This window comes from Nyctereutes procyonoides, unplaced genomic scaffold (genome assembly GCF_905146905.1).
Source record: "Nyctereutes procyonoides isolate TBG_1078 unplaced genomic scaffold, NYPRO_anot_genome, whole genome shotgun sequence".
Classification (NCBI taxonomy): domain Eukaryota; kingdom Metazoa; phylum Chordata; class Mammalia; order Carnivora; family Canidae; genus Nyctereutes; species Nyctereutes procyonoides.
Window position 1 is genome coordinate 25,052,758 of NW_026575142.1, and position 27,777 is coordinate 25,080,534.

The following is a 27,777-nucleotide window of genomic DNA, read 5'->3' on the forward strand; positions in this document are numbered from 1 at the left end:
CCCGGGATCATGATCTGAGCTCACCCACTAAGGCACCCAGGTGCCCCAACCCTTTCAGACTTCTAATATTTATGTCAGTCCCACTTTCACCTTGCAAAACCTGGCCTTTCTGTTTTAAGTGTCAGTAAATGTATTACGGACATCAACTCGTTACCTAGTGTGGAAGCAAGAGTATTCACAATCAGTAATTCTCCAAGTTCTGCGTGCAGTCTTTCTAATAAATCTAAATCCTATTTCCAATTCACTAATGCTCTAGTACAGGGGGTTTTGTAGCAAAATTTCTAATTTTATCCTCAATTATGTCAATACTCTTTGGCAGATGGCATTAGAACAAAGGCATTAATCAATGCTAATTGGCTTGGTCCGCTTCTGATTACCTATAATAAAAAAAAATGTTTTCCTTTGGTTATAAGTGAAACCAGATTGGAGATCTCAGATGGGACAATTTGTGCTTCAACAGCTTTAACTTGCTGCTGCTTCTGCACGGACACAGCTCCCCACCTTTCACTTCACACAAGCTTCTTAGGGCTGACCTATTCTCTTCCAGCATGTCTCCTTAAAGAGGTTTGCCCTGACAACTCTACTTAAAATTTCTAACGCAACACTCACAAAGTTGCTCTCTTCCCATTATACTGTTGCTTTCTTCATAGAGTATGCCTCGACCTAATGTTTTATTTCTGTCTCTCTTACTAGATGGAAAGCTCCATACAGGCCAACACCAAGTAAGCTGCATCCGCAGTGGTATCTATGGGTGTCTTGCATATAGAAGATACTGCTTAAACGTTGGTGAAGGTGTAAAAGTACAGCTTCTCTTGGGGAACATCACTCAGAGGCTCAAGATCTCCTAGGGGTTATCTTGGCACACATTTCATTAAGAATCTTTCAGTAGCTCCTTTTCCCAAACACTCTAAGTATGAAGAACACCTTTTAAAGAATTTGCTATTATTTTAAAAAAAATTTTTTAAGAGCAAGCCAACGTGGGTTTATTAGAGAAATAGCTGATTCAGGTTTGGGTACGAACTGTACAAAAACCTGGGATAACTTTATCAAGCTAGAAAGCAAAAGATCTATCAGACTGTTAGGATCTGTTTTTTTTTTTTTTTTTTAAAGACACAGGAGCCATGTCAAAGAGTCTCCCATTGGCCAAAGATGGGACAATCTGAGCACCAGTACGAATAGACAGTCATAAAAAAAAGAAGAAGAAGTATGACTGCCATGGCTTGAAACACATAAAATATATAAAAAATCTGTAAGTTCAGAATATTATTTAAAACTGGTTAGCTTTGGAGTTTCTTATGGCATCAACTCACTATTCTAGAAATTAGTAAATAGGGAGAAATTTATCCTGCTTTTCCTGTGTTAATTGTGTTTCAAATTAACAAAAGGGTTTGAGGAAAATTCTTCTCCATAGACAATTTCCAACTAATAAGTGCAGAAGAAATGATAAAATTATGAAACCATAATTTTGTAACACCAACTGAAAAAGAGGTTGAGGTAACACTCATGAATGACTATTAAAACCATGGAACTTTTTAGTGGGTAAATCAGACTGATAATACCAGAACATCTGATCAATCTTAGTATCACTAAAAATGAGATAATCAGGCATTATGTGTCTCCCGATATGATATGATGCACATCACCTGTATGTTCAACACCATCTATGAAGTATTCTTTGCCAAAAAAAAAGTGGACCTGAATGTAATTAAACCTCTAGAACTAACCACCACTTTAAATGACAGCAGGAGGTTGAAAATAGCCATGTGGGACATTTTATAGAACAAACATCCTGATTTCTTTAACAAATGAATATCAGATTAAAAAGTGAGTGGGGGTGAACTTTTATATATTAAAAGAGGCTTACTCAATACACCAACCAAACTCAATATGTGGATGTTGTTTCAGTCTGATTTAAATGAACTGCAAACATGATTTTTAGATAATCAGAGACAAATGAACAAGAACTGGATGAATTAACCTTAATTAATTATGAATTTTGCTAGATGTGATCATGGTATTGTCTTTAAAAAATTCTTCTGTGAGGTAGATGCTAACTAAAATAGGTGTAGGTGAAATGACATGATGTTTGGGGTTTGCTTTAAAATACTACAGAAAAATAAAAGCATGTTTGTGTGTGTGTCAGTGTGTGGGTGGGAATGGGTGTGAGTACGGGTATAACAAGATTGACAAATGTTGATAAGTGTGGAAACTGGTTCATTATTCTCTCTCCTTTATATTTGTTTAAAAACGTTCAGGATTAAAATTAAAAGCTGAGTTTTGTTTTTAAAATGTTCTAGTGTTAAATATAGCAAATATACAAAAAAATCTAGGAACTACTTAAAGAAAACATTGAAATATATTCCCAGGTATCCACAACCCAATGCAAAATGTGAAATGTTACCATCTCTACCAGCCCCCTTTGGTCCCTCCCTGAATATCTCACTCTTCTCCGTCAGAGATGACCACCATTCTGAATTTTGTGTTATCTCGTTATTTTTCTTTATAGAATTTTTTGTTTTGTTGTTCATGTTGTGTAAGGTTCCCATTCTTACACAATATGCTGTTCGGTTAATTTTTCCTGTTTTTGAACTTGATACAAATGGAATGATGCTTTATGTTGACTTGCTTCTTCAACATCAATTATGAAAAGACATATATTGATGTATTTAATTGTAGTTTATTAATTTTCACTACTGTGAAGTGTTCCATTGTGTGCATGTACTAGAGCCTCTTTATCCATAAAATGGTTCATAGACATCTGACTTTTTAGTATATTGTGAACATTTCCGTATCCATACGGAATACATGGTACATATATGGAATATTTTCTTTGAGGTATGTACCCACAAGTAGAATTACTGTGTCATAGTATACATGCAGATGAAGTTGGGCAATGCCAAACTGTTTTCTAAAATGGTGGTTGTAACAATTCAGTCTTTCTCTGGAAAGCAGTTTTCAAGATTTTCCCCTCTCCCCGTCTTCACTTAACACTTAATATTTTCAGTCTTATTTGTCGATCTGGTAAGTGTGAACTGGCGTCTCATTATTATTTTAACTTGCATTTCCTTTATTATAAATGAGTGTGAGCATATTTTCACAAGTTATAGGACCATTTGTGCTTCCTCCTCTGTGAAATATGCATCTGTCTTTTGCTCATGTTCTAACAAGTTGTTTCCCTATTTCTTGTTGATTCCAAGGAGTTCTTTGTATATTCTGTATATTAACTTTTTATACTTTTATGGATTACAAATAGCTATTCTGTGGCTTGGTCTTTCACTCTTTACAGAATCCTTTCATGCACCAGTATTCTCAATTTTAATATGGTCAAACTGATCAATCTTGTACTCTCGGTCACCTTTATAAAGAAATCTCTCCCTACCTCAAGGCTATAAAAGTATTTCCCTACATCATCTTCTAACAGCTTCATCATTTTGTTTTTTAATTTAGGTCTTTAATTCACTTGAACCTTTTTGTTTCCCTTTTGTGAGGCAGGGCTCCAATTTCATTTTTTCCATATGGATAGCCAATTGACCTAGAATCATTTATTGTAAAGCTCACTCTTTCTCCACTGCTCTGCGATACCGATTCAGTCATAAATCAAGTGTCTACATGATTGTGTGTGTGCTTCTGGGTTCTTTAACACAGGCTGAACTGTCATCATCCAAGGAAAAAAAGTAGAACAGTCTAAGTTTGGTGATTTCCCTTAGCACCTCAAGCCTTTGAACACAAGTTCCTAAAACACAAGTTAGTTCATGACAGTTCTCTGCTCACAAGCATTAAAGGATCCCACACTGAAACAATGTAAGGAACTTTAAAGCTCCTTTAGCTGGACAGGGAACCCTCTGACCTTCAGATTTACCTTAACCTCGACAATGCCCACCACATAGCAGAGGCTCAGCAAATACTAGTTTCTGTATAGGATTTTACATAGGCTAACTGTTAATATTTTTAAAGAGAACATGATTTGTCTTCTGTGGCATATCCAAAATGTTCTCACATGAACTTACATTTATTTTGTTATGTCAAAATGTCTAAGCTTAACATTTGTCTCAATCATGTAAGATTACAAGGGTTTCACGTCACTGTTTCTTTGTCTTAAAGTATCTTACTAAACCTGCTTTGAATTGTAACCCTATAAAAATGTAACTGTCGAACAAAATCACGCATTCCAGTTCAGTTCGATTCACCTTTGTGCTGTTAGGAAAATACAGACTCCTGGAAAACCAGCATGACAAAACAAAGTAACCAAGGTCTATTTAATCACAAATGTTTTTTTTTTTTTTTACTACGTTTTATTCGATGTGCAAGAGCTCCGATTTGGAGGTGATTTCTTCCTTATTCTATTGTACATTTTGGTGTTATCCCTTTTTTGAGCTGGAATATAAAAGTCTTCTACGGGCGGCTTCAGGGACCAATTAACTCCATTAAATTATATCCAGTTACGTAGTGAACTGAGCCACCGCTGTCTGGGGCTGTCTAGAACTGTGACAATTAGGAGATGGAGCGAGGCAGAGAGAGAGATTGATTTTGTATGTCACCGAAGCACACTGCAACAATATGCCTGCGTGACTTTCAAAATGGCCTTAAAATATTCCAAACTCAGGGAGTTTCCTTGCTCCTGAGTGGGAGTTGACAGACTGTCTGGCAGCATTAGAAAGAGGCAGAGAAAAGCTGATGTCTATATTGTGTCCTCTAATAATAACATTCTGCCTCTTTGCGGCATCTCCCCTTAGAAGGATCGACTATTTGTTGTGGGATGTGCGCGCGCGCGCGCGTGTGTGTGTGTGTGTGTGTGCGCGCGCGCGCGTGTTTCACAGAGCTCGGCTCCCCTTGTGCAGAGGGCAGGGTTTCACCTCTCACATCTGGGAAACCCAAGCCGAAGGACACTAACCCTCCCAAGGTCACCTAGAAAATTAGTGCCGTGGCCTGGGGGAGAGGGGGGGCAACAGAGCCCAGGTGTCCCGACTCCAGCTTTGGGGTCGGATGCTAAATCATTTTCGAGCTCTTGTTAAAGGAAAAAAAAAAAAAAAATCCCCGGGCGGGGGTAAAGTGAGAAATTGATCCGATCTCCTCCGCTTTTCCCTGACTTCCCCTCCCCCTTACGAAGATTAAAAACTCAGCAGAGGAACCGAGGTGTCCGCTTTGCAGTTGTCAGGCCGGTGCCCCGAGCCCCCCCCCCCGCCCCCGGCCCCGCGGCGGGACACAAAGCGGTCGGGGTCCCGGGGGCGGCGGGGGTGAGCGGGGGTCGCGGCGGCGCCTCACCTCCCGCGGCCCCGGCCCCGCGGCGCCCAGGCCCCGCCCCGCCCCTCCCCCGCCGGCCCCTCCCCCGCCGGCCGGGCGCACCCACCCCAGATGCCGCCGGGCCCCGGGCGCAGCCGCCGCCGCCGCCGAGCTGCCCACTCGTGCTGAGCGCCCGCGAGCCCCGCGCCCGTGCCCGGAGCCGGAGCCCGAGCCCGAGCCCGAGCCGGGAGCCGGGCGGCCCGCGCAGCCTCGCAGCGGTCGGGCTCCGGGAGCGAGTCCCCGGGAGCGCCCTGCCCGGGGTGCCCTCTGCGCCCCGCGGCGCCTTGCCCTCTGCCTGGGAGGAGGGGGAGGAGGAGGAGGAGGAGGAGGAGGAGGAGGAGGAGGAGGAGAGAAGAGAAAGAGGAGGAGGAGGAGGAGGAGGAGGAGGAGGAGGAGGAGGAGGACGGCGACGACGTCTGGTCCGGGCTGGGAGGTGGAGCAGCGGCGGCCGCCGCCGCCGGAAAGGGAGAGGCGGGAGGGACGGAGACTTGGAAGCCCCGAAGTGCCCGCGACCCTGCACGGCAGGCCCCCGGCAGGCTGCCTTCCAGCTTCATGGGCAAAGTGTGGAAACAGCAGATGTACCCGCAGTACGCCACCTACTACTACCCCCAGTATCTTCACGCGAAGGTAGGGGCGCGGGGCAGGGCGCGGGGGGCGCGCGGGGCAGGGCGCGGGGCAGGGCGCGGGGAGCCCCCGCCGCGCGCGCAGCCGAGGGAGGGCCGCTAACTAGAGCGCCGGCCTGGGCGGCGCGGGGCGGCGGCTGCCGGGAGCGGAGCGCGGGGATCGGGTTACAGCCCCGGCGGGGGGGGGACCAGACAGGAAAGAGCCGCCGGCCCCTTCCTGGCCCGGGAGGCGGGGGGTGGGGGGGCGCGGGCCCGAGCGGCGCCCCTGGCCCGGTGCTGGCGGCCGCGCGCGCCTGCCCCCCCCCCGCCTCGCCCCCGCCCCGGGAGCCCCGGGAGCCCCGGGAGCCCCGGCCCCGGCCTCCCCCGCGGGGGTGCGCAGCTCCGGCCCCCGGGACGCGGTCCTGCCCGCCTCCGGCCCTGCGCGCCCGCCCCTCGCCTTGATCTTTGTGCGTGTGGCACTTCACCTGGTTACTGATTTCTACTTTTACGCTGGTGTTTTGGGTGGAAAAGTGGCCAAAGTTCACTCACCGTTCATTGATGTCCCTCCTAATCTTCCCTGCAGCTTTCGCAGGGCAGGGACAATGGGCAGGATTTCAGTGCCGAGAACGAAGTGACTTTGGAAGAATAGGGCCCTGTGTGTGGAGCGCCGGCCCCTCCCCAGGGGGCTTTCTCCGAAGTGGCCTGGCAAACGCTTAGGTAACGAGGCTGCTGCCCTGTAGCCACACAGATCGCGAATGACTGGCTGGGGACCCTGCGTACCCTCGTGAGTGGGCCTACGCTGTCCTTACTGTAGGATTTGAGGCATCCCAAACTTGAAAATAAGTTATTTATTTATGGGGCATGAAGAGCGAGGCTCCGTCTGGCTGCTTTGGAAGCTTCTCGCACAATTTGAGAGGGTTGGAGTTGGGCGCACCAGCCTTCTTCAGCGATTAGCATCTTGTATCCTACCCCGGGTGCCCTTGTAGGTCACCAAAAATCAAGTACGGATGCGGCGTCTGAACTTTATTTGGTAGGCTGTGATCGTGCCCTCCTTGCTGGCAGAGGACATTCCTGGCCTGGTGCACAGAATCTCTGATTCAATCTTGATAAGCCTCCCTTTCCTACAGTGTGTGTGGTCCATGCTATGTACCTACAACGTAGCTCTGTATTTGCTCACGTAGAAAAGGACACTTGTCAGCACTGAGACCAGAGATTGTCTAGCCATCCGGGGCTTCCTTTTTTACCCCCCTCCCCCCCAATTTTCATTTTACTTTGGGTGGCCAGAAAGCAGCAAGATGGTAGGAGCGAGGATACCCGTTATTCATTTCTGTGTGCTCCCCACACATTTGTTTTTAGGGGTGCAAGGTAGGTGCTCATTTTTTTTTTTTTTTGCGAGCGACATTGTAAATACAAGTTGTTCAAAGAAATTTTGAGGTATAATCAATGCACTACCTTTTAGATATCATGTATGTTTAATGCACTTGTTTAAATTATGCAGCACTGGGTGCCTAAAGGACATCCTATTCGACACTTAACTGTATGAATAATGAATACATACACTCAGGTGAAGAAGAAAAGGGGCCATGTTTCTACAGGCACATTCACCTTAGTAATTTTTATGTACCATTAGTAAGTTAGAAACCAAGTACATAGCATTTAATATAGCTAATGCAATGCCATTTGGCTCTTTTTGCCCCGTAAATAATTGAAGAGAGAGACAAACGGCAAGAGCCTGCTCCAGTAATTAGGGTCGGAGCCCAGAAAGCTTTAGGGCCCATTTTCTGAAAGTGTGCTTCCTGCATAAAGCATTTAATATTGATTTGTGTTACAGTAAATGACATTCTCAAAACATATCTTGCTGTTTCTACTATGAAATCTGAAATCCTATTACTCTTTGAATTTCTTTGTTTCAGGAGAAAGACACACATACTGACTTGACCTATATAACATGGTATTCGAGTTCGACAATTAAACCTAAATTCCCTATTGTAAAGTATCTTCATTATCTCAGAAAGGAGCATCTCCTAAAATGTAAAGTGACTAGATGCAGATTTTAGGTAAGCACAGTTTGAAACACCTAGCTCTGTTTTTTTCTCCCTGACATATTTTGTTGCTAACAGGCTAGCGTGAGTCATTTAAAAAAAAAAAAAGGGGGAGACTTAGTTTGGTTTGTCGTGAGTTTAAAAACAAGTCGTTGCCCAATCTACCTAAAGAGTGAATAGTCAGTCACACTTAGAATCTGTTGTCTATAGTGATGATCCTCGCCTGTGTGCGTCTTTTAACCTTTCTGAAACGTGGGATAGAAAAAAAAACATCAGCCTGTTTAAAGTACAGTGATGTGTTTGCTAGTCAGAGTTGTTTTGAAACTTCTGTTTGGAAGCCATATCAAAAACTGAGGAATGGCATCGTTGTTTACAAGGTGATATCTGACTTAAATTTGCAGTTCAGAGATGGATGTGATGGTTTTGAGTCAAGACAGAATAAATGGATTGGGTTTCCTTTCATCAGAAGGGACACATACCAATGAAAATGGCACTTGAAGAGTTTTGTTACCATACTCTACAAAGTTAACGTATGTCAAATAATTAATCTGGAGGTAATCATCCCATCAGAGTCTGTTTTGGCAATTTTATTTAGTACTTTTTCCCCATAAAAACAATGTTAGTTATTTCTACACTTACTAGCAACAACAACAACAACAAAAATCTGTGGAGCTCTGCTGCAGCGTGTGAGCATCTCAGTATGTTTTGTACTTTGACAGGAATAGAAAATCATTAGAAAAATTGTATGGCTCCATTAAATGTAAAGTAAGTCTGAGGCTTCTATGGACAGGGGCAGGCCATGGGGGGGGAAGTGAAGGAGATTGTGAAATTTTCATAATATCTTAGTGTGGAGTAAGACAGATTGCAAGTAACCCGATTTTACATGCTTGTTGGGTGTTTTTGTGTTTCTCTGTCAGGGTGGTCTTATCACAGCAGGCTCTCTTTATCACCTGACACATTCATTCTAGGAGGTGGTTTGATGTAACTTCCTAAATATAAGCACATATTGTTCTAAAGGATTTTCTGAATTATAAATGGCCTGTGCTATATTATGAACAATTAAATTTGGTATCCACTTTCCAGCTACATAGAAAAAAAATCTAATAATTTAACATATTTTAACCTAAAGATTTGTATGTGCATATTTTCAAACATTGGCAGTATTAATTTCACTTAGTACAAAGGCACCCCTCATGGTCTGTTTATTTCAAAGATACTACAGCATACATGACTGCCAATGCATGTATGCAAATATATATGGGAATTGAAATATTGTCTTTCTTCTGAAGAATACAAGATGTTCTTTACATGCTTAGCTAATATTTTGTAGCAACTAAATGCAATTTGACACACTTGTGATGTTTGTTCCCAGTTATCAGAAGATATTTCTATAGAACATACCTTATTGAAAGCTTGCTTTAATAATTTTTATGCATCAACAGCATTGTCTATACTAAAGAAATGTTCTAAAACAAAAGTTTCTCTTAAAGCTGTTTTTAAATAAGTGTATGCTAAAGAACATATTTGAACCTAAGTTTCAAAATGTGAAAAAATAATGAGTGGTATTATTAGGGATTTGTATAATAAAAACTGCTAGAACAAAGTAGTTTTTCAGAATTTAATTTTTTAAAGATTTTATTATTCATGAGAGACACAGAAAGAGAGGCAGAGACTTAGGCAGAGGGAGAAACAGGCTCCCTGTTGGAAGCCCGATGCGAGACTCTATCCCAGGACCCTGGGATCGTAACCTGACCCAAAGGCAGATGCTCAACTGCTGAGCCACCCAGGTGCCCCTGAATTGAATTTTTGTGCGCATTAACACTTTGTTGAATTCCTTAACTTTTATGTAGTAGCCATAAGAATATTTTGTCCATCTGTTTCTAAAAGAATTAGGGGTTTTACATAGAGCTACTGAGTATTTTAAGTTGGTTTAGCCATAGAGAAGCATGATATTAAGACTGAGGGTGCTTTGTGTCCTAACAAGTAGCCACATTAATACAGTGAATGACGTTTGGTTAAATATATCAATACAGCCATGCAATATTTTATATATTTATGAATATGCCCTAGTTCCTTAGGTGAATGGGATAATGTGACTATCTAAAAGTGGTGGTGGAAGACTCAAGGTCATGGGATGGTTAAAATGAAGATGCATTATAATGCAATATTGTAGCATTTCCCCCTCAGATAGCTATTTCTTTTGGATTTCCCATAGCATATATTATATTTTTATATGTTGGGAGCCAAATCTCAAGCTACTAGAAAGGAAAAGGAAAAGATCTGTGAAGAGAAGTAGGAGAGCTTTCAATGATTTAGTATTAGTATAACTAGATATACCTCATGTGGTTGACAATCTTGGTTTTGAATTTAAATTCAAGTATGGACAATTTCCATGTAATACATTTGGAAGAAATTTTTTTTTAAACTTTACTGATATATTGCTCAGACTTTGTATTTTGCTTAATGGTTTATTGGAACTTTAAAATTACCCCAGCTTAATGAGTACTGAAATTTTAAGTTATGGGTCTTAGGTAAAGACAAAAGGGTCTTTCTTCCTTTTCTTCTTTACTAAGTAGAGAGTTTTCAGAAAATAAAATATTTTTCCCCATGTGTGCTTAACCAGTAAAAATCATGTGAGGGACATATTGAATGGAAGGATAAGTGCTTAGTAAAAATCATATTAACACTTAAATATTGTTCATTCTTTATAAGGAAGAGGAATTTTTTGTCAATTTTTTTTTTTTAAAGATTGTATTTATTCATGAGAGAGAGAGAGGCAGAGACACAGGCAGAGGGAGAAGCAGGCTTCATGTAGGAAACCTGATATGGGACTCGATCCCAGGACTCCAGGATCATGCCCTGGGCCGAAGACAGGCGCTAAACCGCTGAGCCACCTGAGTGTCCCTGTCTAGTTTGTTTTTTATTGGATGCTCAGTTCATTAAGGCTTACTCTCCCCAAGCCCGGTCTCCTATCCCGCTGTAAGTCTCTCTGCAAGGAATATCAACACCTCTCTAGTTTCTTGCTTGAACCACAGAACAGTAGGTGCTAAATAAATGCTTCTTAGTGGCTATTATTATTCAGAATAAGCACATGCAAAATCTTTTTAGATCAGGAAAAAAAATTATAGACTAAAATCTACAAATGTAATCAGTCTAATTCTCTATAGAAATGCATAGTTTGATTTAGGTTTTGATTTATTTTGTCTGTACTATAACAAGAGCCCTAAGGGGAATCACATATTAATTTGTCAATGCTTAATTCATGGAATAAAAAGTGCCCCTTTCGTACACGCTTCCTTAAAGCATATGGTGCCTGAAAAAAAAATCTCATAGTATTATACTGGGGGGTGGGGGGGATGTTACCTGTGATGAACGGGTGATTCAGCCTGGTCTTTGCTTCCTGTCAGTGGTCCCCACCAACACAATTGAAACTTTTTTCTGCTCAATTTTCTAGAAAATCGCCTTTTTTAAAAATATATTTCAAACTTGATAAAAAACATTTATTCATTTAATGGAGAACAACTGAAATATACCTTAGCATTGAGGTGTTCAAAGTTACTTACCTCGCAATTACTGACTGTTGCCTAACCCTAAACATGACATTCAGCCACCTAGCTTGTTATCCCCTTTACTGGTATTAGAGGAATAAGCAGAAGCATATCAAGTTGCTCTTAAGTGCAAGTGCTGGATTCAATGTTACATGGCTTTATTAAAGAAAATCTAGTAATGGTACGTGAGTGATTCAAATGCAATACCATAAAATTTGCTGTAAAATCAAATCATATATTCAAAATTGAACATCAGACTTGGAGATTTTATGTGGAATGATTTTAAATGTTCTACTTTCTCTGTTCTTTTAATGGATAAATAGTAAAACCTGATGGAAGTTGTCTATGCCTCAGGAGAGGCAGCACTTGGATGATACAGACTTTTACCAGTGGGAGCTTGACCAGATGATACATGGCAAAATGTCTCCTTAGAATCAGGTGTATGAAATATATATGCAAATCTGAGCACACACACAAATTTGATAATATAAATATTTCTTTCTTTTTAAAAAAGATTTATTTTAGACAGAGAGAGAGAGAATGAAAGCATGTGAGCAGGGGGAGGGGCAGAGGGAGAGGGAGAGAGGGGCAGAGAAACAGACTCCCAGCTGAGTGCAGAGCCCCATGAGGGGATCCATCCCAGGATTCTCAGATCAGGAGCTGGAGGCATAACCGACTGACCCACCCAAGCACCCCTAAACATTTCTTAACATGAAGGGAAAGCGTAAAGGAGATGGTGATGGCTAAGCCAAAAATAAACTGAACATGTATTTCGCAGAGCTGAATTCCTTACTTTTTCTTAGTGCATTTTTGTCTCTTTAACATAATTATATGAGTATTTTAATTTTTCAAATAGGCACGGGAAAAGAAGTGTGTCAGTAATGGTGAGAGAGAAGAGAAGACAAAAAGGAGGGGGGCAAAAATCAACACTCAGACTTCCTGGGGAAGAAAACTTACAGAACTGAACACTGTCTTTCTCCATACATATTCTTTTAGCTAATTCTTAAATGGATGTGTTTGTCATTATAGAGGATGGAGAACAGTTTTCTAGAGGACAAATATGAAAACCTAAATCCTAAAAGAGAGATGAGATGCTAGTACGAACAGTTGACTTGCTTACAACTCTGGTACCATAAACACAATGTCTGGTGGGTGATTTCCAATGTTGGCTGTAACATCTGTATTCTGGGATTAGGTTACGTTTTAAGCTGGTAGCTTGTTGAAAAGTTGCTGAGGTTCATAAAGGACTGAAATTCTAACTAATCAGCTGTATTTCCCGAGTGATCCCAGAGCATCGTTCTCTGCACTTGTCATTGGAAAAGGTTTGGGAGTGTGTGTCCTTGCTCTCCAGCATCTCACCAGCTACCAGGAAAGACAAAAATAAGTGAGGAAAAATATTTATGAAGTAGTACACCCAGGAAAGCAGCATACCAAGGGTCTGAGTGACAGAGAAATCACTAAGATACACATCTGTGGGTTTAAAAACTCTGCTACATGTTTTGTGAGAAAACGTCAAGGGCACATAAAGGCCACAAAAAACCTGAGAATTTTTGGAAGAAATTGGGGCTTTAGATTAATTAAAATGTCTCGAATTTATAATCACTATTGTTTTGTATTTTTTGCCCTTTTTAATTTTCTTAGGAGTATTAGAATTTTATAGGATAACACTTTTTTTGTACTTTAACTCCTTCTCCTCAGATTTTCATATCCCATTACCTTATTTTACGTTATTATTTTTCAAGTTTTATGCTTATAAATGTGCTACTAAGCCAACCTATTCAGGTTTTGACAGGCTGAGCATATCATGCTTAAATGATGATATAATGGTTATGCGGAATTGTTACTCTTATTGTTTTAAACCATTTGAAATGATGTTTATTTCTCCTAATTTATTAGGCTTGCTTGCGGCAAAAGGAGAAAATGTCTAGAGTTTTGTTGTGCTGCTAATTACATCATCGTGTGCCTGCAATCTACATGTTGATAATGTATCTAATTCTAGCTGTTATTTCTTCAGAAAATAACAGATTTTTTTTTATTATTCATGATCTTTCATAGATACAAGTATTTATTCTCTTTATTTGGTCAGCTTCTAGCTTTGATTCTAAAATAAGCTTTCTTCACCTCTGCAAATGAAACTAAGTCAAAACCAGGGAAAGGTTTTGTGTAACAAAGCTAAGTCATTTTGTAGATACCACAAATAATCTTTACCCATCTTATAAGAAAAGTACATTGTTTTCTGAGCTCTGCCTGTGTGTGGCCCCATTTTAGGTGATAACCAGTTTTTTTTTTAATCAGTTGAGAAATTTACTAATTAAAATGGGCAGTATTGGATGCATACATGATGGAATACTGTGCTCCTAAGTTTCTTGGTGGGTGGAGGGAGATCAAATTTGCCAAAAATGAATTTTAGATTTTAAATTTATATATTTATTATACTTAAGCTCTTCAAATAACATTATCCTGTTTCCCCTGTTTAATACTTTTTAAACATGGTTCTTTTGAGAGTTGCAATTGGTAGTATACTTGTACTGGAGAACTTCTAAACCCTTCCTTACCTGTAGAGTAACAATAACAGCTTATACATCTTTTTTTAAAGATTTTTAAAAAATTTATTTGAGAGAGAGAGAGAGAGCACACGTGCACATGTACATGCACATGTACATGCTGGTGGGGGGTGGTTGGCAAAGGAAGAGGGAAAGGGAGAGGAGCACATTTTACCAGCTGAGCGATCCTGATGTGGGGACTGATCCCGAGACCCTAAGATCATGACCTGAGTTGAAATCAAGAGTTAGTCGCTTAACTGACTGAGCCATCCAGGTGCTCCAACAATTACAGCTTATAAAATAAAGTCTCAGATAAAATAATTGATTGTAAGCAAAAGTAAATTTTATTAGAAATTTGTAATACCATCAACTTTACCTTTGTCTTCTCAACAGCATTTGGATTCATCACTAAACAAGCTTTCGACAAATACAAACATTAATAAAAAAAATTTGCCAGTTTTTATTTTTAGGTCATTAACTGATTGATGTATTCCCAAAACCTTCTTTCCCTTCTACAAAGCAAGACTTTGATTAATTTCATTGTTCAAAGATGGAAGCCTTACAAAAAAAGTTCCTAATCTCACCCTCTTCTTAGGTTTCACTCCACATGATTATTTGCACACTTTCATTTAAACAACACTTAAAGAATTGGCCACCGGAAAATCTTTGATAGAAAAGTTCTGTAGCTGGCAGATGATATTTTTCTCGAGCTCTATATGATTTGTTCAGTGATTGGGTATAACTGAACTTACAAGTGAATCGTTTGCAAGTTTGTTCTAAACAGTTCACTTATCAGTTATTTAGAACCAGAAACTCATCTAATATATTTCATACATAAATTGTTATCTTTAATGATAGGGTCCCCAGCCAACCTTGAAGAGCCTGTAAAAGTAGCCTACTTGATAAGTCACAGGTAGGTGTTCCATACTAATCTCATCATAGACCTGAAGCACTGTGCTGGGCAATATTTGGGTGGAGGGAGGGCATGAGCATTCATAGTTGGAATTCCGGGTTCCAGGAACCCATCTCTGCCCCCTTCAGGGGAGGGGGTAGATTTTCCTAACTCACCTCAGGGGTGATGGGAAGACAGCCTTTCCCTTCAGTAGAGCTTTAAGCTTCTAGGACTGGAGGATTAGGTTTCCAGAAGAGATGGGAGGTGTGGCTTGTGAAGTCTTGTGAGGTGTGGACTCTGGAGCTTCCCACTGTGCTGAGGCCCTCGGAGCCCACCTTATTCCTCACTCCCTGGGAGACTGACTTCCTACTCACCTGTTTTCCTGTGCTGGCCTCAGAGAGAATCTCTTGCTTCCCCCCCCCCCCAAAAAAAAAATCGCAGTCCATTAAAAAATGCAGTCCAAAGCTTTCTAGTAGTGCTTTTCATCCTTTGCTCATCACTGGCTCGATTATTACAGCCTTTCAGCTTTCCTTGCTCTCCTTGAGCATCATATCAAGCAGACAGCTTCTGAGTCTGGAAACAAGAATGAAAGAAAATGAAAGAACAAACCGTCCAGTTCCAGTGCTTCTCTTATTTTCGTCTAGTACTGGTCCAACAATGGCTCATAACTCATAGGGGAACTCCAAACCTTGGGAAACTGCTGATGGCACATTCCCTGTCACCTCAGATTTTTCCCAAGATGGCCTGTGGAGCCCACGTTAAGAACCCTACCCTGGGAGGAAGTCAAAGCGGAACCAATCAGTGCATAAGAGGAGGATTCAGACCATGGACCCCTTGCTGTTTTGTTTCTGGATTGTGGCTTGGCTCTAGGGTAAAGAGAGACCCAAGACCCAAGGGCCTGCAAAATGAAAATGGGTGAGGATAAAGTATATGAATTTGGGCAATCTCCGTGCACATTTCCACTCTCTCTTCTCCTTTTCCCCTGCTCGCTCCTTTTCCCTTCTCCCCTGCACCTACCCCAACTTTTCTCCCTGCACTGGAAGTCACTCTGGACTTAACTTCTGACCAGCCACAGGTGTATGTGCTGCACTACTGTACTGGTCCATCTACCAGGGTGATTGTTGCATACAAGCGGTTCCCACTGCAATTGGCCCCAGTCAGGGACCGAGTGTGTCTGACTTAATTTGGATTAAAAAAAAAAATCTTTACTACCTCTTAATGCTACAGATTATGATTAAGAATTTGCTAACTACAATTGCCTCTTTGAATCAGATTTTCTTTCCTATTTTTTATCCTATTTTATATGGAAATTTAAAATAAAATTTTATTTGGCAATGTATAAATGTAGTTATAGAAGTACAGACATGATGTAATACTTTGAACAAAAGAGAACATAATTAGCATAATAGAAAGTATTTTGATGACAAATGTGTACTCCTAATGCGATTAGAATTTAAATATGAGGTAGTGAAATGGTAAGCCGTTTACATTTTTCTTCACCCAGATTAGTATTTAAAATCACATATAACCATCTCTTTCTTCTTCTTGAATATTTCACAAAATGATTATCTAAAAATAATCACAAGAGTATTGTGTGTTTTTTAATTTGCTAAAGGCTAAAAAATGCTATGTTTCTTCTTGGGTTATAGTTTTTCAGATTTTCATTTTAATGGAAATCTTAAATGTTGATTTTGATGGCTTTCTTAAAGAATAGATTACCTCTTAATACATAAATAGGATTTAAAATGACAGTGGGTGATCTGTGGTGTTCTTGCCTACCCCTCTGTCTGTGTCACAAAATTCAAATTCATGTTTCAGCAGTACAGGATGTTCTTCAGTGCACATCCTTTGAGCCTTCAAAATTTGATTTGACTGTGTGGTCTGACGATAGCGTGTTCAGATAAGTACATTGTGATAGTAATCTGTGTGTCTGGGCCCTAATGAACATCTGCTTGCTAGGGCGCCACATGGCAGCACCTTTCTTTGTTTTTCTTCTTTTGCCTTTTTGATTTGAATCTTGTTAAACCCTGAAATTGGGGCTGGTTTTCAATATGCAAATGTTTCTATCTCCCTCTTTTTTTTGGGGAAAAAAGCCAGATATTTTAAATATGAATGCATTGGGAATTTAAAAGGAGTCTGCAGAAAGCGCACAGCTATAATTCTACTATTGACAGCTCAGACATATTGTACCAAAATCATCTCGTTAAGATCCCATAGTTGGAACTACCTGGCAAATTTAATTAAATTCAACAAACAATGAGCAGGCATTGTATCAGGCCCTGGAAGGTGCAAATATGTAAATAAGACATGATTTGTGCCATCGTGGAGCACAATGGGATAATTCTGTTTACTTGTGTGTTTATTTAAATTTTTTATTGAGGTAGAACATACATATAGTACACAAATTTTAAATATAGAGATTAAGGTACGCATACTCATGTGATGGCCCCCCGGGTCACTATGTACATTCCAGCACCTGGAAAGCACACTCATGGCCCTTCCCAGTTTGCACTCCCCAAAGATAACCACTAGTCTCACATCTGTCTTTTTTTTTTTTTTAAGATTTTATTTATTCATGAGAGATAGAGGCAGAGACACAGGCAGAGGAAGAAGCAGGCTCCCTGTGGGGAGCCTCATGCTGGACTTGATCCCAGGACCCTAGGATCATGACCTGAGCCAAAGGCAGATGCCCAACCACTGAGCCAGCCAGGCGTCCCACATCTGTCTTTTTGTGTTTGGTGTGCACAGTATGAAGATTTGTTTTTTAGCCCCTCCCTCCCATATGAATATCTAGTTGATTCAGCACCATTTATTGTGAACATATTTTCATTTTCCCCTTTGAATTTCAGTGTGGCCTTTATTGTAAATCAGGTGACCACATTTATATATATCTTTTTCCAAGACTTTCTGTGTGATTCCATGTGTATCCTCATGTTCATACTACAGAGTCATAAGTTACTATAGCAGTAAATTAAGTGTGTGTTTTTCCAAGTGGTCTCAACTATTCTAGATCTTTTGTACTTCTTTATAAATTTTAGATTCAGCTTGTCAATTTCCATAAAAAAGAAATACAAGATTTTTATTGGAATGGACATTAAATCTATATATCAATTTTGGGGAGAATCTGATATTTTCCAAACTGTAAATGTAGCTCTTCTTATTTATTGATAAACTTAGGACTTTGAAGTAACTAATAATAGAACACAATGGAAAATATTAATGTTTCAAAGGCTTGTTTCTTAAATACAGCCAATGATTTTTTTCAAGATCTGTAGTGTGATAGCTGGTATAGACCCTGTTAAGACAATAATTTTTTTGAAGAGGGAGAGAGAAATATTAATTATCAGAGATCCAAATTAATTTTGAAAAGCAGCCGACTAAAACACACTGTTTAAGAACAAATGACATTCTTTTTGATTTTTCTTGAATGCATTTCAAAGTGTCACTCTGTTTCCCCTTAATACTTTTTATTCTCCTCTCTGAGACTTTATTTGATGTGACAGCCCATCATCCTGTCTTACAAACTTATAAGCATAATGAGAAATTGAAAATTAGTTTTGTTTGGAGAAATTTCTGACACCGTTTGTGATTTTTCAAAATGCTCTGGAGATTGCAAACAGAGATTGGGAAGTGCTGCTTAGGTATGAACTTCTAAGCAGCAGAACATGCTGTTCTACGGGCGCTGGCTCCTTCAAACTTTTTCTTAGATGTTTTAAAGATCTTATACACATATTTTTTTCATGCTTTATAGTTAAGGTTTTTAAGCTTTGATTATGACTGTATTCATCCAGCCAGAAACAACTACATAGAACTTTCAGAGCTTATTAGTTCTGGCTAGGTTAGCTTAGTTTGAGCAGGAGGTTGAATAGACAACTTCCGAAGTTCCTCTCAACTCTAAGTTTTATGATTCTGGGAATTTGTAATATCCAGGGATCGCAGAATGTTAGTAGACCTGGGAGGAACTTTTAAGATAATGTGGTCCAAGCCACTCATTGTGCCTGTGAGGAAAGCTGCCCAAAGAGGAGAGACAGAAGCTGCGCTGGCTTGGAGGGACGGCGTGGGAGGGGGAGGCTCGGGCCTGATCTCACGTGGACACTGAGGTCAGTGCCGCGGCCTGCAGAGGAGGAACAGACAAGAGGGGCCACACACAGTTCTAGCAGTCATTCCAGGACACTTATCACAGAGGTCGACGGGTGTCAATGGGCCAGTGTCACCAGCTGGTATCACATCAGAAACCAGTAGTGGTCACTGTGTCTGAGGTCACCCCCCTCACCCCCCCCATAGGCAGGGCCAGCGAGACTCCCTTTCACCATCCTGGTTGCTTCTCCTGGTTGGCCGAGACAGCATCCGGAGCTGATTCAGCTTTGTTCTCATGTTTCTAGCCTTGCAAATGAGCTGGGAAGCCCTTAAATCGGGCTCTGCTCATCCTCCATGGCTTTTGGCCTGTACGTGGGCTTGTTCGGCTTCTGGAGTCTTCCATTACCATGTTCCTGAGGGTCTTTGTTTATGTGGCCTTGGATCTGGAACCAAAACCTTCTCACTTTTTTAACACGCCTGGAGCTTTCTCATACTAGGAGGATGAGAGTCCAAACTACTTCATTCTTGCTAACCTTTTTCTGTCCTGCCATCACTACCTGCCATAATGTGGTTGGTCACCATGGAAAAAAATGCAGAGGGACTGATTAAACACCTTCTTTGTTTGTTGAAGCCAACCACTCTGTTGGGAACCACCTTCTTCCTAATGCCAAGCACATCACACCAGTCTCTGGCATCTCTTATTTTTTTCATGAGATACTTGAACATAGTTGGAAGACTTCAGCACTCATCATATGATCAGGCTTTAGGAACTCTGTTTTAGTCAATTATGTGGGGAACTTTAGAAAAACAAAATGCACAGTAGGTGGCATCAACAAGCCCATTATACCCCTTGGACACAGCTTTTCCCTCATGCTGTTTTATCATATACTCATTAAGTACACTAGCTGAAAATATCGTACCTGGCTTTATGCCATGCATTAGGGAAATCAAATACAGGAGAAATTAGGATATATTAAACAAATAAGAGAGAATTATTTTTTTCCACGCTTTACAAAAGATTCACCATTAAAAATGTATCCTTCATTCATTTACATACTTCAAGGGTTATTGTAGATCACTAAGTCTTTGACAGAAAGTATAATTTAAAGCCATCAGGAATGGTGGCCTATAAAGATTAACTAGATATTAAGAAAAATACTTTATGAAATAATTTAAGTCATTTGGAAGGGTTGAAGATATTTTGTTGTATTTGATTTACACCCAACATCTTAGGAATTTATGGTTGCGTGAAGCAAGGTACAACCACAGCTACTTTTATTTTTGCACTGTCTCAAGAATCCTCTGCACTGATTGGTTTAAACCTTTTTGTTTTTCTTCCTGTAAGTGGGCATAACCATAACTGGTAAATTCTGGAAACCACGGGATGCACAAAAGGAAATGGCAGAAAGGGCTGAGAGCAACGTATTATCTGTAAGAAAACGGAGATGTTTGTGGATCTTTGTTAGTTGACAGATGTCCCAGTCAGGGAGGTTTCCAGGGCAGTGGTATGTTTAAAGGTTGGGAAGAGATAAGCCTTTTTAGACATTTTAGGTATTTTGTTTTTGTTTTTACAGAGCAGTTGACTCCTTGGGCTAGGAAGTTCTCTCAGATCTTCAGAGCAAATTAAAAACATGTTGATCTAGCACATTTTGCTGGTAATAATGTTTGTGCATTAATTGCTCTGAATATCTACCCAAATACAGAAGTAGCCTGTATTTGGATTTCCTTTACATATTTAATAGTCAGCCATGGAAGATGGATGGGCATGCTTGACACTTCAGAAGTCCTGGGCATTATCTGACTAAGTTAGAACATACATGTTCAATGAGAGTGACTTAGAGTCTGAAGAAAGTTAGAGTACCAATAAGCATATGAGTAATTATTATCCATCAGTATACAGGGAGTTCCCTGCCTTGTCCAAGTTTAATTCCTAAACTAAAAATTTCTGCTTTGAGTAGTTTTTATCTGACTTCCTCAAAATACGATGAAGCTTTCAAGCAGTTTTTTTTTTTTTAACTCACATTGTTAAGAATATACAGGCAAATTGAGGCAGACATACCAAATTCTGTGTTGGTTATGTACTCACTCTTATGTACTCACTCTTAGCCAGCTTATAAAATCTCTTTTTTAAGGATATTTGAAATGAGACGTGATAGTTTACTAATTCAGTTTTTCCTCTTCTTCTTATTTTTTAACTCGTACCAAGTAGAATTTCATTTAGACTATACTGTATAATAAATTTACATTATAATGTATTTTACATGTTGGGGAAAAGACTGAGAAAGACGTATCAGGGAAGAAAAAGTATAGCATAAAATTATATATATTTTTAAGTATGTATGTATATATGTATGCATATTTAGTAACAGTTTAAAATAATATTTTGTTAACAGTAATTTGTATACCTGTGGTCTTTTTTATAAGAATGTAAGATTCTGGGATGCCTGGATGGGTCAGCGGTTGAGCATCTGCCTTCGGCTCAGGTCATGATCCCAGGGTCTTGGGATCAAGTCCTGTATCAGGCTCCCCACAGGGAGCTTGCTCTTCCCTCTGTTCACGTCTCTGCCTCTATCTCTGTGTCTCTTGTGAATAAATAAATAAAATCTTAAAAAAAGAAGTAAGATTCTAAGACAAATATATCTTGTTCATATTTGTGCCTATTAAATGCTTTGCACATAGTACTTAATAAATGTTGATTAAATTGAATCCATAGCTTTTGTTTACTAACATGATAAAGAGAAATATGAAGCACAGAAAGAATTCTTTTAGGATGAAATGTTTCTGCTTAAAATGCATACATGGTCAGGCTAAAAATGGGCTGTTAGTCTAAATTATCTAAATAACTTTCTGAATCTCTAACTTTTCTGCTGGACTCTGTGTTCATGCCTAGATCCCATCACTACTATCAGGCTAGTTTGTCATTATCCTATAAGCACCTCATGAAGTACAGAAACAGAATATTCAATGACTCCTTTAAGTTAAATACAGTAAATATGGGCAGCCCGGGTGGCTCAGCGGTTTAGCGCCACCTTCAGCCCAGGGCCTGATCCTGGAGACCTGGCATCGAGTCCCACGTCAGGCTCCCTGCATGGAGCCTGCTTCTCCCTCTGCCTTGTGTCTCTGCCTCTGTGTGTGTGTGTGTGTGTGTGTGTGTGTTTCTCTCATGAATAAATAAATAAAATCTTTAAAAAAATAAATACAGTAAATATCATGAATATAGACATCGGAAGCCCATTAAAATACAATTGCTCCTTGATCAGTGTAATTTTTAAAATAATGTATGGTTGGGGCATTAATAGTGAAAAGCACTTAAAAAGGGCTACATTTCTAAGAAATATATTTTCTTAGGATCAGCTAGAGGTCTCTAAGGGGCTAGAACTGTGTGTGGAAGGATGTGTGATTCTGTCTGTCACAGGAAACATACGGTATGTACCTAACATGAACTTGGTATTTAAGGGATGTTTGATAAACAAGAATACTTACAAATGTGTTGGCAGAAATTAGGGAAACCAGAAAGACATAATGACATATTCTGAGGCCAGTGAAAGATGGGCACCTACCTCTGTGGAGCAAGGTCTGAAGGGCTAGGTTGGGAGCAGTTACTGGGCCTTAGAGCAGTAGGCCTGCGAAGAGGGCTGCCAGAGAGGAGCCGTGACCTTCAGCGGAGGACCAGGGCCGACCCATGTTAGGCCGATATGCCTCACGGTCTTCCCACAGTGGGTTCTCCTTCCGGTGCCTTCTTTTGGAACCAGTAGGAACCTGGAGGGAGGAGGATTCCTTTTATACAGGGCCTTGGGGGGTCAGCCTCCCAGGGCATTGAATAGGGTGGAAAGACAGGGTGGTTTGGAGTTCCTTAAATAGGTGTTGGATAAATGAATGGCTGCTTACTACTTTTCTTAATGGATAGTTTTGTTTGTTTGTTTCTTTTTTTTAAAGATTTATTTGTTTATTTTTAGAGAGTGTGTGTGTGAGTGTGAGAGCAGAGGGGAAGGGCAGAGGGAGAGGGAAAGGGAGAGGATCTCTTAAGCAGACTTCCTGCTGAGCACGGAGCCCTAAGCGCTTGATCTCAGGACCCTGAGACCATGACCTGAGCCCAGATGGAGGGTCAGTTGTGGCACTGACTGAGCCACCCAGGCGCTCCAGTTTTGTCTCTTTTAATAACAGTGCTACTTACTGCCTTCTTAAAAATCTGCATTATTACTCAAATAAGATAAGCATGACTCAGTAGAGTGCCTACTATGTGGAAAGCATTTTGCCAGGCCTGCTGCTATTGATAGTGGATAACTTTCTAAGACATTAGCTCCTAGTACAGTTGTCCCTTGCTTTAACATAATAGATCGATGCTGAAAGCAGTGAAACAAATGTTGATATTCAACAATCTGAAGGGGCATTATAAAGTAATCCGGACTACCTCATTTCGAGTACATTTGGGAAGCTTGGTTTTTAGAGCAATCCTATAGAGTGCATCCCTGTCCAGCACAACTTTCAGTGATAGAAATATTTAGTATCTACACTGTGATACACTGGTTACTGGCCACATAGGGGACTATCAGGCACTTGAAATTTGACTAGTGCCATGGAGGAACTGAATTTAACATTTTTTTAGCTGCATGTGGCTAGTGGCTCTCACATTGGACACCATGCTTGTAGCAAATTGTTAAATAAACATGCACTTACCCAACGTAATTCTTGTATGAAATCCATTTTGAAGAAGTTGGATATAGCATTTTCAGATTTTCAGATTACCAAACTTCCATATATAGGAACCTTATAAATACTGGTCACCGGAATGTAAAGGGAAGAAATTGGAAGCAACCAAGGTAGAGCAGGTCCTAAAGCTTTGGATAATAAAAGCAAAGCAAAAAATACAAGAATTCTTTATGTTATATAGTATATGCTTTACAAATGCAGGATGTATTTATTTAGACTGATTTCTATTTTAAAATGACCAGTGTTTCCAGGTTTCTTATCTTTAAGATGTCTACTTCAATTAAAAAAACAATACTTTTATTTCTATGATGTAGTTATTCTAGATATTTGGTCTGTAATTACCATATTAGTTGCTTCCATGTGAAGGGAATTGGTTACAAAGAAGATATTCAATGAATGAAAATAGGGAATTAATATGTACACAGCTAGAAGAACATCTGACTGATAATATATTAAAGGCATATGTATCTTCACGATTTGGATGTATAAGTAGCTTCATTCTTTTTTTTTATTTTGTTGTGTATGTGTATGTATTGTGTGTGTATGTGTATTCAGCTTTATGATAAAATGTCTGAATCTGATCTGAGAGTTGTCTTGGAGTTTTTCTGAAAAAAAAATCACTTGAAGCTCTAAATTATTTCATAAGAAAAAGCAGATTATCACGTTATAATATAACATATTACCTGTAATATAGCTAAAGGTACTTCTCAGGGCATTAAGTTCATGGATATTTGTTTTCTTATTATTCTCATTCTGCTCAAGCCTACCTTTTGCCTACCCTTTTCCACATTATACTTCATTTGACCTGTCTTTAATTAAGATATAAGGATTATATGTGAGACTGTACCTTTTAAAAGGAACAAATTCTAAGTTCAATGTGACAAATTTTGAAAAATGGCTCTTGCTGTACATACTCAAGAATGTTTTTGTTTTGTTTATTGTGGTGACATACCCATAACATGACAATTACTATTTTAACTAATTAAGTGTGCAGTTCCATGGCATTAGGTACATTCACCTTGTTGTACAACCATCAGCACTCAAGAACATTTTTTTAATCCTTTGTATTGAGAGGTGATGTTTCCAGTTTCATGGAGATTTTTGTCTTTTCCAGAAAGCAACAACAAAGTCACCCGCAAATTCCCCTTCTTGTCTGTAAAGAAACATCTGCTAAAATCTTATCTAATGGCATTTTAGAGTGGTATTAAATTAGCAAAGCTCTTGTAGGCTTGTTTGTTAACAAACAAAAAGAACTTGTTGAAATAATTTTTAAAATGAAAATGTTACTTTAAATAGGAAGAAACAGTTATTTTGCTCCTTTCCATATCATTTTTGAAGGAATTTTGTCAGAAGCCCAACTAACATATTCTGGAACAGTGACACAGTGTCCTAGAGAAAGGTTATGATTGTCATGTTTGAGGTGTACCACATTTTGTGACTCTCGTTCCTTTATTTCTTAAATTTGTAGAATAACATTCAGACTTAAGCTTCCTTTCTTCTGTTCATTTAATTGATTTTGTGAGATGATACTAATGCAGCAATGACATTTTAGCTGTTTTTTATGTGTAAGAAAACACATAACTAACTTAAAACATTCTGTGAAAATATGAAAGTTAAAACCAACCTTTCTTCCACAACAGGGTTCATCCTACTTTCCTGTTGGCATAGTAACCAGGTAAACACTCATAAAACTAAATGGGCATCAAAGTTTCCCATATAATTTGTGCTGAAATTTCTTCATAGGACCTTTAAAAAATATGTTAGCCGGGCAGGGAAAGGAAAGGTTCAAGTAAGTAGTGCAAGAGAGGGAGGTAAACTTTATTTGAATACGGAAAGAGAGTTGAAGAAGTAGAAATCTCTGTTGCTGAGAAAAGAGTTTTCAGAGCAGACTGTTCTGGTATTTTATACCAATTATGTGCAGCTATTGCTTTGAATAAATTTTGCTGCCCTGCTGAGATTTCCTTTTTACAAATCCTGGAGCAATTATAAGATGGAAGTCTGGAATGTATAAACAATGTCCTTTGAACAGTAAATGAGCCTCATTCTTATAAAACGAAAGGGTAGGAATGTACTACCTTTTATCCTATGGTTCTCTGCCTTTTTTTTCTTCCTTAATCATTGCACTAGTGGTTAGAAACTAGTGACTACTTCAGGAGTGTACAAAACCATGAATTTTTGCCTAGAAATACTTTTAAAGTATAATTTCCATCAAATTAAAATTTCTCTGTTGCTGTAACATAGTAAGGGGGATACTTAGTACCTGCTCAATATAGCTACTGATTATATATTTCCATTATACTCTGTTGTATAACTAACCTTAACATAACTGTACATCGGTTCATAATAGATTACCTTTTTCTATAGACATGGAAACAAAACACTGCACCAAGTCAAGGTTCATGGGGAAAAGAAATGACACCCTTAGAGCATAACATTAGTCTGAGTTTCCAAATGTCAGCTTGTTTTATGTGACAAAGCAATCTGCACTAATCATGGCAAACAATATATAAAATCCTAAGGAGAAGTCAACTGTCACTTGGAGTTAACTGTAAAAAGCCTGAACTCCATTATTTTGCTGAGCTTACAGGCCTTATACAGTGTTTACAATAAGGTTTGGAGAGTTGCCTAGCGTTGGAATATATGCAATTAAACAACACTGTTCAACGGCCCTTTTATGTCAGTCCTGCTAAAAGACCGCCATTATACTCACATGATAGTCCTTCTTGGAACTCGTAACCTAAACAGGAATGGGGAACATTCATTTGTAATTCTATCTAAGTGCATGTGGGGTTTTATTTTATTTTGTTCACACAAACCCCCATGGAAACTAAAGATAGCAATAATAAAGGGATCACTGAATGAGAATTATTTCTTTGACTGTCAAAGAATTTAATACTTTTATTTTGTTTGCAACTGAGCCTAAAACATTCAGCTCTTTGGACTTTTATGTAAGCTTATATAAACAAGGAAGATTGTGTTTAAATTTATTACAAAGTGAATTTTATTTGTTTGGAAATAACTTTACACTAGAAATTAGTACAAAATACACTTCCTGGTTCCTTCTTTCAGACATTTACTAAAAATAGCAAATGTAAAGAAGCAACGATGTATCATAGATTAAAATGAAACCAAACACAAAGTGTTAAATCCACATCGCATTTATTAAAGTTCGATTAAGCTGATTTAATAGTTATAGGTAATACCTGCAGGGTTGATTCTTAGCATTGACGGCAACAAGAGGCACAACTGGAGCAATTTTTTTTTTGAAAGGAGAAATATTTAAGAGATTTATAGTTCTGTGCTTTTATAATATAGCTATATATATTTAATGCACATACTGGGTTTTCTCTGTAATATTTTTTCCTGCCATTTTCCCAGGGATGTTTGGCTTTATAATGATGAAAATTAGTTTACATCGACATGAAAATAAAGGATATCCAGATCACATACTGAGAGGAAGGTTTGAATTCAGTTTAGGTCAGTGGTTCTAGATGATTTGCCTCCTTTCTCTAATGTGTTGTCTAAAATTTGAGAATTTGTCAAGCACAATCCTAGAAAGGCTTAAACTGCTTGACAGAAAGTTGACCTATTATATGGCCAAAAGTTTTTTTTTTTTTTCAGAAAAAGAGTATCAAACTAATCTATAAAAGTTTTGTTGCATCATGATATGTGAATGGCCGAACGTTAGAGCACCTCAGAAAATTAAAAGGTTACCTGAAGTATGATTTTCCAATAAAAAATTAAATGGTTGCCTCCTCTTACCCCTAGCCTAAAGCTAAATGGAGTTTGGAGCCCTCAATACAGAAGATTTTCTTTATACTTTCTCTTACTGTATAAATTCGTCTACCCACTTCTCAAAATACTTGGTGAGCTTCCATTTATAATTAGAATATATGAAAGGTTATGTTGCATTAGACCAAGGATTTTCCAAACATGATTTTGACCCTACTTTTGGAAATAAGGGAGGAATTTTTTGGAGCATTAGTTGACAGTTGGACAAGGTCAAACAAATGCCCCAGATATCCCTTAAATAAACAATGGATCTACCTGTCTGTGAGTGTGACTAGACCATTCTTGCACCTG

The 27,777-nt window shown here is 39.3% G+C and overlaps 1 protein-coding gene across 3 annotated transcripts in view; it reads left to right on the forward strand.

Annotated features, from left to right (window-relative positions):
• Positions 1-5,694: 5,694 nt before the first annotated feature.
• The window catches only part of RBMS1 (RNA binding motif single stranded interacting protein 1), a 212,709-nt gene continuing 190,626 nt past the window's right edge, over positions 5,695-27,777 (forward strand). The window contains exon 1 of one of the 3 annotated variants that reach the window (XM_055307740.1): positions 5,695-5,907. In XM_055307740.1, coding sequence (XP_055163715.1) covers positions 5,833-5,907 — 75 coding nt within the window. In that variant the 5' untranslated portion in view covers positions 5,695-5,832. The remainder of the gene's footprint in view (positions 5,908-27,777) is intronic. The other 2 variants (XM_055307741.1, XM_055307742.1) reach the window with 2 other exon arrangements.